Source organism: Hemicordylus capensis, chromosome 2 (genome assembly GCF_027244095.1).
Source record: "Hemicordylus capensis ecotype Gifberg chromosome 2, rHemCap1.1.pri, whole genome shotgun sequence".
Classification (NCBI taxonomy): Eukaryota; Metazoa; Chordata; class Lepidosauria; order Squamata; family Cordylidae; genus Hemicordylus; species Hemicordylus capensis.
The window spans coordinates 402615287-402631649 of NC_069658.1; the positions used below are offsets into that span (position 1 = coordinate 402615287).

At 44.4% G+C, this 16363-nt stretch overlaps 1 protein-coding gene across 4 annotated transcripts in view; it reads left to right on the plus strand.

Moving 5' to 3' along the window:
- Positions 1-16363, plus strand: part of RPTOR (regulatory associated protein of MTOR complex 1) — a 510229-nt gene that overhangs the window by 436025 nt on the left and 57841 nt on the right. For all 4 annotated transcript variants that reach the window (XM_053294863.1, XM_053294866.1, XM_053294865.1 and 1 more), the window contains exon 25: positions 15461-15566. In XM_053294863.1, the coding sequence (XP_053150838.1) occupies positions 15461-15566 (106 nt within the window). The remainder of the gene's footprint in view (positions 1-15460; positions 15567-16363) is intronic.

The window sequence follows — 16363 nt, forward strand, 5'->3', positions numbered from 1 at the left end:
GAAAGAGGTCAACGGATCACATCCTCAGTAACAATGCAGACTTGACCCTACTTGATTTAATGAATCTTTGGAGTTTCGATTCGTTGCCAGGCTGCTTGTCTACAATTTGGCCTGCAACTCATCACTTTCTGGCCTCTTTTCAAAATCTCAGTCATAAAAAGCACCCTTCTTCCCCAGTAAGAATACATGCTCAGGTACCATAGAAGCCTCTACTGGGCAAGACTAAGGAGGCATGAGAGATGGCCTCATAGGTGAGGCTAGGCAATGGAAATTGGGTGTTGGAGAAACTACAGACGTGTCTGTGGATGTGAAGCAGAGCAAGTTTCTGGATTCAGTTCTCCCTTACAGCTTGTATGCATGGTGGCGAGTTGCCAAAAGGCATGCCAGTTTGGACTAGCATAACAGTTAGCAGTGTGTATGTGTGTCTTCCAAAATCACCTATAAATGCTCTTCTACTACTGTATACTGTGCCATAGTTCACTGGCTAGAGAAGGAGCCGAAGTAGGCCTTTTCCTGTAGGCACTGTAATGGTGGGTGGTTGTTGGGGTGTTTGTTTTTTTTGTTTTGCATTATCTCCAGTGTAAAGATGTTAAAATATTACTTGCGATGGATTCTGGGATTAAATTGACTGTCTCAAGTAAACCAGACAGATTGCATACATGGACCTGTATTGACTAATTGGAGTTTGCCTGAACCTTAACAGCATACTTATTTAAAACAAAATTTCATTGACACTGCTATTGTATTAAACCTCGACGTACCACATACTGAGGCTATTCTCACAAGTGAGCAAAACTGGGCTAAGGGTTCCCCGTGGCTCCACGGCGGCAAGCTCGCCTATTTCGCCACCCTCTTAAATGGGGTTAAGGGAGCAAGCGCTCCATTAACCTCATTGTTCTGGCCGTGTGTCTGCCTCAGCTAGCTCCACCCACATTGTCGGAGTTCTGACACTGCAGAGTAGCATAAGGAGGAGACCATATGCACCAGTTCCCACACTGCTGAGTCTGAAGGGGCTCTTGGTTGCTGGCACAGGTGCTTTCCGGAGAGAATGTGCACGCACAACCTTCACTGGACCACAGGGGGCAGCTGCTTTTTGTTCGTTATATTTTTCTGCATACCTGGGATTTCCTTGAAAAGGTCTTCTAAGCTGTGAAACAGGCAGAAGGCCTAACAACTAAAAGTATCCCGGGACAGGGGAGTAAATCAGGATGGAGGGATGTGCCTGAAACACACATTCCTTGACCGAGTGCGGGGTGGAGTGGGTGGTTTATCTGCTGCTCTGTGGACTTCTTAGCTTGCTGCCATAGTAGTCAGCATGGCACCACTCACTTAAGTATTAGGAAATGATGTAGTATAGTACACTAAATGGTTCCATGACTTAAGTGTTTTATACTACCTCATATATTACAGGCAGCTTTGCAGATCTCTGTTCATTATTTTTTTGAAAACTGAATCACCCAGGGAATCCTCTAGATAGTTAAACAGTTGGTTCTTCATCAACCACAGTACAAATGTAATTAATTTCCTCTTGATAGCCATAGCTACATAGCCAGTGAAACGTTTGGAAATAATAATAATAATGTAATAGGCATCTTGTAAGCTTCTAGCTGTTGGTCTCACTTCAAACACTTGCTTTGCCAAACTGAGTTTTATGTGCTTATCTTAGAGTCCAGATAACAGTAGGTTTTGTGGGTTTTTTTAAAGGATAATGGTGTCTTTATTTTTCCATTTAAAGTGGGTAATATATTAACTCTCAATGGATATTAAAAACATTTGTCTACTTTCTGATAATAGCTCTTCACCAGAGTGGTGCCTTATTAATCTAATAAATCATCCCAGACAGCCAATCAAAATACATTGTTTTAAGCACCAAGGGTGATGGGCTTTTTTTAGTTTGAACATTTAAGTGTTTTTAAAATTAGAGGTTTAAGAATATCTGCAGTACTTTGAATAATTACTTGTAATTGCACAGAGAGCTACGATGCTTACAGAGATTTGCCCAGCAATGTGATTTAGGAGGGCCTTGTACTACTTGGCACAATGGTCATTTTGTCCTTAACAATATGGGGTATAGTCCACCAAGAGTTTTTCTCTGTGATCCTTATTGGAAATTAATAGGATTTCCCATCTGTTTCATCAGGGCTTGCAGATAAAGCAGCCCTAGTGGATTCTGCTCATGATACTTAGAATCTATAAAAGTGATTTGCACAGTAAGATGCTTTTCTCCCCAGTTTTTCTCACTGCCATTGTTGTAAGGTTACTGCAGTCATATAATGTTTTCATATTAACTTCCCGTTGTCCCCTTTCCCCATTTGTGATAAAGTGGCAGGCATAGTCTTTCTCGTGAAACTGCATTTTGCAGACGCTGTGGGTGCTGCAAACTTCCTCTTTTCTTTTCCTCAGTCTTTTCCTTCTAGTCTTATTTTTCCCTGCCGTCTGACATTCTTGATTTCTGGTAGTTCTGCATTGTATGTAAGCTAACCTTTATAGGGGCCCAGTAGTTCATCACCTAAATCAAAGCAAACAAAAGTTGCTCATACAAAATATGCTTACTTAAAACCGCCCAGAGACAAAAGTTTGGGCGGTATATAAATGTGATGAATAAACAAATAAATAACAGTGAATTGTATATAGTGCTGAAACTAAGCTTTAACAACTCGGCTAGGTGGCAAAATTTGCAGCAACTGTCACTAAATTCAGAACTAGTCATTTGACAACAAAGTTATGTTGACTGTGACTGACTGTAAATAAACATGGAAATTTACCTAGTAGATACCATATGAGGAAGGCCCTTGCTAGTTTCCTTGGGCATCTTTCCAAGGTCTCAGCGGAACTTAGGGCAGAAAATGGACAGTACATGTTGTAAGATAAGCTGTCTGTGAGCCATTGAGAGAAATTTGGTCTTTCTTTTTTCAGTCCTTGAAGGTCAGGGGATTTCAGAAGTGCTCATAGTGGTGGCTCTCTTATAACTTTCATTTATTTCATTTCATTTATATACCGCCCTTCCCAGAATGACTCAGGCAGTTAACATACAAAAATGTAAAATAATATAACATTTAAATTTTTTAACATAAAATAAAAAATAGTTAAAAATAACATAAAACTCATTTTAAAAACCATTTAAAACCAATTAAATATTATTAAAAGCCAGACTGAAAAGTTTGGTCTTTATTTTTATTTATTTATTTATTTATTTTTGCATTTATATACCGCCTTTTGTTAAAAAGATAACCCCAAGGTGGTTTACAAAAGTTAAAAACATACAATAAAAAGACAATTAAAACATCATGTTAAAAGTATAAAAACATATAAAAACAGGCATAAAAACAATACAACAAATAAAAACACAGAGAAGCCGCAGTAGAAAACGATCATGTAAAAGCCTGGGTAAAAAGCCAAGTCTTTAAAAGCTTTCTAAAAGCCGTGATGGAGTCCGAGGAACGAATGGCCACTGGGAGAGCATTCCAGAGTCTGGGGGCAGCAACAGAGAAGGCCCTGTCCCGAGTGCATGACAGCCGGGCCTCCCTCATTGTCGGCACCCGGAGCAGGGCCCCCTCAGATGTCCTTGTCAAGCGGGCAGCAACCCTTGGGAGAAGGCGGTCCCTCAAATACCCCGGGCCTAAACCGTTTAGGGCTTTAAAGGTCAAAAGCAGCACCTTGGATTGGACCCGGAAACGAACCGGCAGCCAGTGCAGCTCTTTCAAAATGGGGGTGATATGTTCCCAACAGGCAGCTCCGGATAAAACCCTCGCTGCCGCGTTTTGCACTAGCTGCAGTTTCCGGATATTCTTCAAGGGCAGCCCCACGTAGAGCACGTTACAGTAATCCAGCCGCGACGTGACTAAGGCGTGGGTAACCGTGGCCAGATCTGCCTTCTCGAGAAAGGGACGCAGCTGGCGCACCAGCCGAAGCCGTGCAAAGGCACCCCTGGCCACCGCCTCCACCTGAGCTTCCAAAAGCAGAGCTGGGTCCAGTAGTACCCCCAAGCTGCGTACTTGCTCCTTCAAGGGGAGTGCAACCCCATCCAGAACCGGTAAAATCTCCTCATCCTGATTGGCTCTCCTACTGACCAACAGTACCTCCGTCTTATCCGGATTCAATTTCAGTTTGTTAGCCCACATCCAACCCATCACGGCCTCCAGCCCCCGATTCAGGACATCCACCGCCTCCCTAGGATCAGATGACAAGGAGAGATAGAGCTGAGTGCCATCCGCATATTGCTGACAGCTCAGTCCAAATCTCCGGATGACCTCTCCCAGCGGCTTCATGTAGATGTTAAACAGCATGGGGGACAATACCGATCCCTGTGGGACCCTCAAGAGAGTCTTTAGGGCTCTCTTGAAGGCCCCCAAAGACAATAAGCCTCTTATACTCATAGGGAGTGCATTCCCCAACCTAAAGGTGACAACTGAGAAAGCCCGATCCCAGTTTGCCACCAGATGAACTGGTAGCACCCAAAGACAGACCTCTCCTGATAATCTTAATAAGTGATGGAGATCTTTCAGGGAAGGCATTCTCTCAAATAATACGAGCCTAAGCCATTCCGGACTTTAAAGGTGATAATCAGCACTTTACATTTTGACCAGAAACATATCGACATACTGTTTAAGAACAGGCATGATGTGGTCTCTGTGAGTTACCATGGAGACCAATCTGGCTGCCACATTTCATCTTACTGAAGTTTCTAAACTACGTACAAAGGCATCCCCACACAGAGCACATTACAGTAGTTGAACCTAGAGGTTACCAGCTGATGCCCCATTGTTTTGAGGTCATTCTCTTCAAGGAACGGATGGAGCTGTTGTATCATCTGAAGCTAGTAAAAAGCGCTTTTGGCTATTGCCTCAGTCTGAGACACCAGGGTGAGAGCAGGATCCAAGAACACTCCCAAACTATGTACCTGTGATTCCTGGGAGAGTGTAACCCCATCCAGAACAGGAGATTCTATCCCATCCTCCATTTTATGACCCCCCACAATTAGCGCCTCCATTCAGCTTCAATTTATTATCCCTCATTCAGCCCATTGCTGCCTATAGGCAGGCAACTAGGGAGATAATGGCATTTCCTGATAACGATGACATGGAGAGATAGATTTGGGTATCATCAGCATATTGATATCATCCAGCACCAGATCCCCTAATGAACTCACCCAACAGTTTTGTGTAGATGTTAAAAAGCATTGGTGACAAAATGGAGCCCTGACGGACTCCATATAACAGCTCCCATTTTGAAGAGCAACTGTCACCAAGCGCCACCATCTGAAATCTACCCGAAAGATAGGAGTGGAACCACTGCAATGCAGTGCCTCCTATCCTCAGACCCGTCAGGTGATCTAGAAGGATACCATGGTTGATGGTATCAAAGGCAGCTGAGAGATCCAAAGGAACCACAGAGTCACACTTCTTCTGTCCATTCCCTGCAAAGATGATCTATCAGACCGACCAAGGCCATCTCAGCCCCATAGCCTGCCTTAGAGCCAGTCTAGATAATCCGTTTTCTCCAAAACCATCTGAAGCTGTTTAATGACCACCCTCTCAATCATCTTACCCAATTAACTGGGGGATAGCAACTGCCCCTATTCAATCCAGCATGGCATCCCTCCAGTGGCTGTTCCTAGTGTCTCTCTTATGTTTCTTTTTCAGTGTGAACCCTTTGTGGGACCACTTTCTTATTCCTTTTGCCTTGTAAACTAATTTAAGAACTTCTTTTGTTGTTGAAAAGTAATATGTAAATAATAGATATTAAGCCATTATGGATAAGAACTCAAAGACTAATAAACAAGATTAAGGTCTTATTAATATTAATAAAATAAAATGTGAATGCTAATAAATATTAACATTTTATTAATAAAATGTTGATTATATTAACAATATGGCAGCATTCAGACTTAACAGATAACTGCACTTAAACGTGGCTGAGGTTGAACATTACATCCAAATGCGCAAAACTCTGGTTACGGGCCAAAAGCAACCTCCAGTTTGCCTCACCAAACTCCAATTTGAACTTTAGGTTATCTCTAAGACTCGCTGCCAAGTCTGGAGGTTTTGCCACCAAAACATTATGGCGCAGTTATAACCACAGTTTAGCACCAATTTCCAAACCGCAATAATAGAGAACATGGCTGCTGAGGACGTGGCTGCTGAGGACGTGGCTGCTCCATGCTTTTAGCACTTCTCACTGGCAGCCTCTTGGAAAACCAGCCCTGCCTCTCCTGTCAGCTATGTGGCTATGGAGTTGCCAGGCTACAGGAACCCCACCATGCCTCGTTCTGGACTGGTCAGCCTGCCAAGCTGAATGGTCACACGGGGGCATCCCCAAATTCCCTCCCTGTCCCTTGCTCCCTACACTTGGTAAGCAGTAGGGCATAGAATGACAGGAGAGGCAATAAGTGCTTTGCTCCCCAATAAGCAACAGTCATATATGTTCACAAGCACAAACAGCAAAATTCTACTTTTTTCACAGAAAGTTTGGGGAAGGGGGGGACCAGCCCCTTCCCCAGGTGGGGATATTTGCTATCTAGTCCTGATGAGAAGAACTGTCTGGGAGGACTAAGTGCAAATGCATGGGATGGCATCCCTGTTGTACAGAAAATGGCCATCACCATGCTGGAGACCTAGCCCATTAACCCACAGACCGGTCTCACATGAGAGTGGCAGACTAAGGGAAGCGAGGGAAGATGCCCTGTGCGGGAATGGGTAATTGTGCGAGAGCAGTCCCAATCTCAGCAACAGCCGCCAGGCTGCTGTCAAACCCTGCACCCTGTTAGCCCACACATCCATGGGGGATGTTCACCCCTGCCCGCGACCCCAAAGGGCGAGGCCGCCATCCTGGGGCAGCTGGAATCCTGGGCTCTCCTCTCCTCGGAATCCCTGTGCCAGGAGATCTGCATATGGCGCCATGCCGGACCCAGCCTGGAAGCTTTGAACGGGTTTAAAGGTCTGTGCCCAACATGTGTCTACACCGTCAAGGCAGGTGGGTATGCCCCGGCAAAGGGCCCCTTCATGGCAGGGATAGCCAACATGAGCAAGGCATCCCCTCTCTGGCCAGGGAGCAAATAGTGGGGCGGGGGGCGCTCCTGTCCAGATTTGAGGGGCTGCCACAAGCAGGGATTCTGGAACTGCCAAGTTCTATGTTTCTCTCTGAAAGGTTGGTGGTTCTTGCTTCTTGAGCTTACTCATGATCAAGGCTGGTTGCCAGGGACAGTAGTGCCCCTGGGAGAGTACTACTACTACAAGGGAGAGTACTACTACTGTAAGGAGCGAGCCACCTGACCCATGGCACAGTGCTCAGGCATGAGGAGCAAAAGGCCATGGGGACACCCCTGCGCAACTCATGAAAAGGACCATCAGAGGGAAAGGCAGAGAATTGCCCTGATAAACCTGAAATGAATACAGAAGGCAAAACATCCCCTTCTCCCAGTAACACCTCCCTCACGGAAGTGTCAGACCATGGGTGCTCTCAACAGAGCCAGGTGAGCCGCGGGGAAGGGTACCCTGGAGACTGCTTTCCTTGTCTTGGGGACTGCAGACAAGTTGCTGCAAAACTGTGCCCCCTGCCAGCCAGCGTGGCAGTGTGTACCATTGCCATTGTTTCAGAATGGCCACCCCGCTGTCATGGGGAGGCTCACCTCTCCTGCAATTCACCACACCCGCAAGTTTGCATAGGGCGCAACTTGGCACCCATTGTTAGGGATTCTACCAGGGTTGCATTCAATATATCTTTGTGCTCACACACCCCTGCACACGTGTGCGCACACACACACACATTCCTGCAATGTCCTTGAAAATCCTATACTACCATCCCCCTTTGCCCATCATAAGGATGAACAATTGGCTAACTGCTAAAACATATATTTGGCAGCCTGTCATAGACATTTCATGGTCTCTGGCCCATGCAGTCTAGTATGCCACAGCATGTTTTGCATCAAAGTATTGTAATACTTTGCTGAGCAATAATTAGTGCGTATATAGTGAATATTCAGTGGTGGCCCAAGGTACTAAAGTGCCTGAGACAAGGTACCAAACTTTGCAAGTAGTGTGTGGAGAGGTACTCCTTTCAAAGATTGCCAGGGTTAGATTAGTCTCAAAGAGCTGCTCTGAAGGCAGCAGCAGGTGGTATCTGGACTCCCTGCTGGTGTCCCAGTAATTTGCTACCTGAAGTGACCGCCTCACCTGGCCTCATGAAAGGGCCACCCCTGTGAATCCTGCATGGTAAAACTGGATTCTGCTGCACATTTCAGCTGTGTTGTTTTTCTGGCAGCTGTACCATTTGTCTAGGCTAGCCTGGCATTCTTACAGTCTCTGTTGTTTGCTGGAGTTATGCAGAATTCTCCTCTCTCCTGCAAATGCCACTCTTGGTACATTCAAGGATAAACGAACCCTGGTTTGCTTATCCTGCCTTTTGGGAATTTCAGCTGCCAGGATAAAGCAAGTTGAAATGAGAACTAAATGTCGGTATGAGAGACAGATGTTTCTAGGCCCTTATGCTAAGGTAGTGCAAACAAATTCAAGCAGCTGGCAATGTGACAGAGTAGATGCTTTGCAATTAATAAATGCAGAAGGACCATGTCCATCTAACGTTTGTAAGGTTTGCTCTAGAAAGGACAGTCTTTCTCTGAGAATAGACATTCTGCTCCTTTGCAGGAACTGGTAGGATTATAAATCACTGGCTCAGTTTTATACATCAATCAGACCTTGATTTATTGAATATCAGATCAAATTTTATTTCAGAAGAAAGTGCTGCATCATGTTTGCTTGTAGGTATTTAACCAATACTTCTAGGAGTGCTCACCTAATCAAGATCCTCCCTTCTCCCCTTGCTCAGCGTTTTAAAAATGGATAAGGTCAAGCTGGAAACTTCAAATTGCATTGGGCAAAAGTAGTCTTGATGTTGCCCCCAAGCCTGACAGCAAACTTCAGGAACCTTTAACTGTAATCCCAACACACACACACACACACACACACACACACACACACACCCTTCCCTCCCTCAAGGGCCCATGTTTACACTTCAGTATCTCAGTGACACTAGACTAGCTCAGCTGGAAGGCTTAACCTCTCAGGAAACTGCTTCAGCATTTTGAACCAGGAGATAGCTTCCTGTAGCATTTTTTCTTGCTACAAGGAGTAAATTCGTTCTCTGTCCTTATTTCTGCAACCCCTTGCTGACTGTTTCCATCTTGATATGGGTAAAGGAGAACAACTTCATTGACTTTCACATGGCAATGCTCGGTGGGAGACTTCTGAATTGTAATTGGTTTCTGTCTGAGTGGAAGCCAAGAGGTGTTAGAAATCTGTAGTATGTCATGATCCTAATCATGTAACACTATTCCAGACACCCACATACCTCTGGGAGACCCAAGTAGATGACGGTAGAATAGAAGCCAAAAGCTCCGCTTCTGTTTACTATAAGAAGACTTTTTTTGCAAAGTGACATAGAAAAATTGACAGCAAGGAGGAGACAATCATATATGAGTTGAGCCCTGCTGGACCAAACCAAAGATCCATCAAATCCATTCTCCTGATTCCCGCTGTGACCAAGCAGATGCCTCCAGGAAGCAGGGCTCAAAGGCAATAGCCCTCTCCCACTGTTGCCTCTTAGTGACTGATATTCAGGGGCATCCTGCCTCTGAAGATGGAGCTTCCATGGCTAATAGCCATTAACAAACTTATCCTCAATGAATTGGTCTACTCATTTTATAAAACCACCTAAGCCCATGGCCATCACCACATGTTGCGACATCAAATTCCATACATTAATTATGCATCATCTGAAGTACATTATTTTGTGTCTCATGAATCTCTTGCTAGTCAGTTTCATCAGGTAACCCCAAGTTCTTACACTGTGAGAGAAGGGGGAAAAATTCCTCTTTCTCTAGGGGTGTGTGAGCCAGCTCGGTTCGAGGTGGGCTCGACATCAAGCTGGCTCAGCTTCGATGTCAAGCTGGCTCAGAGTTATACTGGTAAAGGGGAATGTGGTGAGGATTCCCCTTTACCAATATATGCAGAGGCAGGAAGGCTGTCAAAAGTATAGAGGGGGTGGGAGGAGAGTAAATCTGTACTTACTAATAAAATTAGTAAATCTGTACTTACTAGTAGAAGCCACCGGGGGGGTCCCCCCGAGTAGCCCGGGCCATGATGGCCAAAGCTATGGGCCTCCGGGCACATGCAGGGACCATTTTAGTGACCTCCACACATGCACAGAGGCCATTTGCATGACTATGCATACTCCATGGTCACACAAATGGCCCTTGTGCATGTGCGGAGGCCTGAACTGGGTTGTTACTGGCCCGGGATACTCGGGGGGAGGCCAGTGGGGGTGGGGGGTAGTACTTGTAAGTACAGATTTACTTCCCTCCACCCGCTCTATACCTTTGACAGCCCCCCTGCCCCTCACTGGATTCCCCTTTACCAGCATAGCTTCAAGCTAGTTGAACCACCTAGATTCAAACTTGAACCGGGTCCAGTTCGATCAGGCCAAAACCAAGCCGAACCAGCAAATCCCTATCTCTCTTCACACCAAAAGTAGTTTTATAACTCCTCTCCATCTTTTTTCTTTCTTTCAAAACTAAAAATCCCCAAACTTGCACTTTTCCTCATAGGAAAAGAGTGAATGATTGGCTGAATCACTCATTGGGGAATAAGCTCTCAAATAATCCCTTGCTGATCTATGTGCTTGATTCCTACTCAACTGAGCATGTCTGTTAGCCTCACATTGAGACATTTGCATTCACTCATATATGTGTGCTGATCTCCGAATCCCCCCGCCCCCATTAGTTGTTTGCACATGGGTTTGTTTTTTAATCATTCGTCAGTGCCACTCATTAGAGTTTAAGGCAAAAATATTGTTTATTGCTGTATATTATGTCCCCACATACTGCCTGCATGGAACAAAGTTAATTATATAACCATTGGCATCTGTAGTTTTGCATGGCAGAGTAGTTTCAGTGAAGCAAAGGTCAGGACCACAAGCCTCCCAAGCTCACAGCATATTTGACATCATAGGCCAACGTCTCATCAGCTGAAGGCTCTTTGCTACCTACATGTCATGGTAAAATCAGGCTCCTCTCTTTTATGTATAGCTTCCCATGTTTTTCCCCCCAGATAGCAATGCTGGGATGCGCTTACCAACATCTACATGCAAATTGTGTTACAAGGGGAAGGAACAGGATGTTCATTTCCCAGTCCAGATCTTTGAAGGGCTCCTAGATTCTTTGCATGCTCCTCACCTTCTTTTCTTGTTACAGCCTTTTTAGATCTTATTCTAATTTATTCCTCTAAAAACTAGGTTTTCATTAAAATGTAATATCTCTCCACTTGAATATGCTTGGATGCATTTATCTTGGACTTGCTTATTACAGTACATTACTGGTCATTTGTCATTCTCCATCTAATAAACTTTGGATTGTTGCAAAAGGAAAACCAGTTGGGGGAAAATAAAAAAAATAAGCAATCTTCCTCAATAATTTCTCTTATGATTTGTTTGGTAGGCTTCCATAAGCACAGTTTGCATGGCAATATGATTGGGCTGGTTATGTTTTACTGGACAGTCTGGGACTGTCTGCTGGGCCTCTAACAGTAATCTCTAGGTATATCCTTCCTGACAAATATATTGATCAGTTTTTCCATGTATGCTGAACAAGACAGGTTCTGATCCACACTAAAGAAAAATTCCCCTGCTGGAGCCCTATATTGGGGACCATAGTTCTAGAATAATTTTAACAGCTGCCAGTTTTCTGTGTTCTCAGTGGTAACCAAGGCCAGGTCCCTCAGGACACAGTACGAACTGCTAAGCTGTACTGATTTTATTTTCAATAGAATCCCCATCATGCTATGAATAATAATTTTGAAGTAGGTGGTCATGAAAGCAAAGCACCTTGGCTGTGTGTGTGAGAGAGAGAGAGAGTCCGTGCACACTGCAGGCCTCATTAGGAAAATCAGAAATACACCTTTACGTCACATTCTTTGTACAAGAAGTCAGCTCTTGTGCTTTTACATTAAAATGTGTTTTCATGCATTCAGTTATATAACTGCATCCTTATTTTCAGCAGCCGTTTCAAAATGCAAGGTGAAGACTAATCTATGGTAGTTCTGGTCTCCTATGAAAGCAGGTTTCGATATTCTGTTTTTATAGTGAAAGTGAATAGCACCACCTTCACAAGTTGCATAGGCACAGCAATCACTGCTGCAGTTGAACCTTCCTTCCTTCCTCTTTTTGAATGGGGCAGGATCTTTCCAAATCCATACATAACCTCACTTGTAATTTTAAAAGTTGTGGGGTGAAGGAGTGTTCTCTCTTAATCCAATAGGAACATGCATCAACCACTGCCAAGTGGACATAAGAGGTACCATTTAGAGTGGTGGTTCTCTTATATTTAACAGAGGGAGAGCAACTGTCCCTGTTCATCCGCAACATAGCATCTTTTCCAGTGGCTATTGCTGGTATCTCTGTTGTGTCTTTTTCTTTTGAGGCTTACTTTCCTTAAGGAAAGTAAACTTATGAGATCACCGGCTGTGTGTGTGTGTGTGCGTGTGCGTGTGCGTGGTATATGTGTGTACCCCATCAACTTAGTAATGCCTGGGCCAATATGAACCAAATTGGGTACAGTTGTAGGGACACTTAGGGACACCCCAACAGTGTAGTTTGTGATGATGTCATCCACTCCAGTTAATGATGGCAGAAGCATGAACCTTTGAGGCAAAAGTGGGCTAACCTGTGAACTGCCTAATTGATTTGAACCAAATTTGCCACAGCTGTACCTCAGTAGTGTAGTTTGTGATGTCATCCTCCCAATCCAAGATGGTGGATGTGTGAACATTTGAGGCACAAGAGGGGTAACATTTTGACTACCTAATTTGAACAAAAGTGGTACAGCTGTAGTGAGTGACATGTAGGGACACCTCAGTGGCATAGTTTGTGATGATGTCATCCACCTCAATTCAAGATGGCAGGTATGTGAACATTTGAGGCACAAGTGGGATAATGTGAATTGCTTTAACCAATTTAAACCAAATTTGCTACAGCTGTAGGGACACATAGGGACACTTCAGTGGCATAGTTTGTGATGTCATTCACCCAATTCAAAGTGGCAGACACATGAAGGTTTGAGGCGCAAGTGGGCTAACTGGTGAACTTCCTAACTGATTTGAACCAAATTTAGTCCAGTTGAAGGGATAGTGAAAGGAAAATAGGCAGATTAGTTCTTGCTAGAACAACTTGTTCTGTTTTTTGGACTGTGAGCCCCTTTGGGGCAGAGAACTGTTTTTTGTGGTCCCCCCCCCCTTTTCTGTTTTGTGTGAACCTATTGTGAATGTTTTTGTTGAAAAGCAGCTTCAACAACAACAATAATAATTGTGGCAGTTTTGCCAGTCAAGCCTGTTGTGCATTGGTGATGGTGATCAAGTCGATGCACAGCAGTGACAACACTCTCAACAAAATACTTGATTCTGTGTTAAAGAATCATGCTTAGCTTTGGCATTTGAACATGACATGGGATTAAAGAGTAGGGATGTGCAAACAGGTGTGACATCGAACATGTTCAGTTTGACAGTTCAGGGTTAAACCGGACCGAACAGGGGTCGGACCCTGGTCGACCCCGGACCGAACAACCCCCGATTGTTCAGGGGGTTCGCAGATTTTTTTTAATACCTTTTTTAAAAAAACCTACCCCCTTCAGGGGAGGAGTTGGAAGTGGCAGGCCACACAGAGGCCAATTGCACAGGTGCGGCGGCCTCCAGAATGGCCACTGCACCGGAGGGGGAAGGCTCGAATGGCCAGAGGCGGCAATAAGGGAGGACGACAGGCAGAGGGAGAACCTCTGTGGACACCCCCATCCGCCACCTCCAACAACTCCCCCGGAGAGAAGTTTTTAAAAATGTATTTTAAAAAAGAAACAGACCGGACTGGGGGGCGGGGTTCGAGGGGGTGCCGGACCAAACTGGTCCGGTTCAGACATGAACCAAACCAGACCAGCCAGTTCCGTGCACACCCCTATTAAAGAGTGGGTCTACCTAGCTATAATTTCCTTCCATTCTCCTACACATTCACACAGTTTCTAAAGTGTATATGAGTGGCAGTAAGTAAGTAGGATTTAAGAGTGGATCCACATAGTCAGTTTCCTGATCAGTATAGCCTGGCAGAGCAACCTTTCTTGCTCTAAAAATCTGTCTTCTAATGAAAATTATATCTTAAGCTAACACACAGTGGAAATTTCAGATGACCATGTTTCATGTGAAGCTGCTTTATCTTGAGGCTGAAAGTCATCTATGATTGGAGCTAGTCTCAGGCTTCAGGCAGAGGTCTTTGCCAGACCTGCTACCTGAGATTCTTTAACTGGACGTGTTGACCTGCATGCAAAGAATGTAGACTACCACCAAGTTTTGGCCCCACTCCAGATATCATGATAGTTTCAGGTACTATATGGAAACATTTGTGTTGTGAATCTATTGGTATTGTATTCATGCAGGGAGACTCCAAAACAACCTTTCAATTTCTCCAGCTTTACTGGTTCTGAGAACCGTGATTTTAAGATAAATAATGAAGCACTGCTTTTCAAACACAAGAAACACAAGATTTCCACATGTATCCCCTACCATGAATTAGGTTCTCTATATTTACACTTCCCCACCAAGTGCTTTATGGTGCCATTTATTAGGGAGGAATTATGCAAAACTCGCACTCTTTCCATTTAAAGAGAAGCAAGCCATGGAGATGAGTGTTTAAATTGTTCAGTACTTGCCATACATTTGTTGGTTCATCACACTGGATTCAAATATATCTGCCATGAAGTACCATTTATATAAGCGTCATAAATTTATGTTGCTCTTTAAGATGACACAGGAGCATTCATTCTCTTCCTCTGAGATCCTACAGCCTGACTGAGACAAGGCAAAAGGCAAAGCTCTTGTTAAGTAGTAGGTAAAGAGTTGGTTTTTAAAGGTTTGTTGATTAATCAGTATGATTTATCAATCATGGGCTGAAAATGTGTGTGTTTTTAAGGAGCTATCCCCAGTGAGAGGATTTCACTGCTGACAGCATTTTTCTGAGCAATCCATACATATCTGCATCCAAACAATGTATTCCAGATTACTTTCCAAACAGTAAATCACTCTTCCATGCAGTTAGTCAAGGAAAAATGTTCCCTCTATTAGGTTTCTTAAAAGATCACCTGTGTAGAATTTATGTAGTATTTATTTGCTGGGTAAAAGGAAACCTTTAATTTACCCAGTCTTTCATCAGTTGACAGCCCTGGGGTGGGTGGGGGTTGTTATAATGTTTAGCTTGAAAGGTAAAGGAATATACGAGGGCATGCAACCTTCATCTTCCTCTTGCTGCTCTTAGTCAGACTGTATGTGTTGAAGATTATCTTGTTCTGACTGATGGAAACAAAGAAGTGAAGTTGCAAGGAGACTTTCTTTTCCATTTTTCCTGTTGTATTCACTTATTCTCAATTTACTGGTAGATTCCAGAAGAGCATGATTTGGAAAGCCAGATCCGCAAAGAGAGGGAGTGGCGGTTTCTGCGCAATGCCAGAGTCCGAAAGCAAGCACAGAAAATAATCCAAAAGGGTGAGCAACTCTCTTCCCCCATCCCCCACTTTATACATCTCCTAGTATTAAGAATGTTTGTTTGTTCTTGCTTACAAGGCCATGAAAAAGAACAGAGACTGACATGTTGTACAATGGACCATCACCATTTCTGACTCACTGGGGCTGCTGTGCACGTGAAAGGCAGGCCCAGAGGTTAAGTGGAGGTGGGTGGTTGCGCAACGACTGGCAACAACACATAGGCACTTCCACAGCACTCCTTCCTTAGAATGCTTGGGTACTGTGATAAGACCAGTTGATCTGCCAGGACAGATGGTGTGGAGAATTGTCTCTTTGCATTAGAACTAGGGGTGTTCACAGACTTTTTTTTTTTTTTTTTGCAGTTCGGTATGAATTCAGAACAAATTTGGACCTAACAGTGGTTCAAGCAGTTCTGTCACGAACTGGACCACCTGCTTCAGGAAAGGGGGCTGGTCCACGATCAACCCGAACAGAATCCAGTTAGAAGAGAACCAGTTTGCCAGTTCAAGTCGTACTTGAATGAGACGGGTGAGGGTGGCGCCAGGGGAGGCAGTGGCTAAAGGCATCTTTAACAGTAAAGGAGATGGTGCAGAAGCCAGATGAGTGCCAGAGCCACGTCGCTACTGCGTGCAGGCTGCTGGGAGGAGCACCATTGCTCAGCTTTGGTACTGCTGGTAAGGGGACATCTCCTTTACTTTGAAAGATGCCTCTCTCCCCCCCTTACCCACCGGCACTGCCCTCACCCCTCTTAGTCGCTGTCCTCAATCTAGCCCAGCTTGAACAGGCAAACTGGTTCT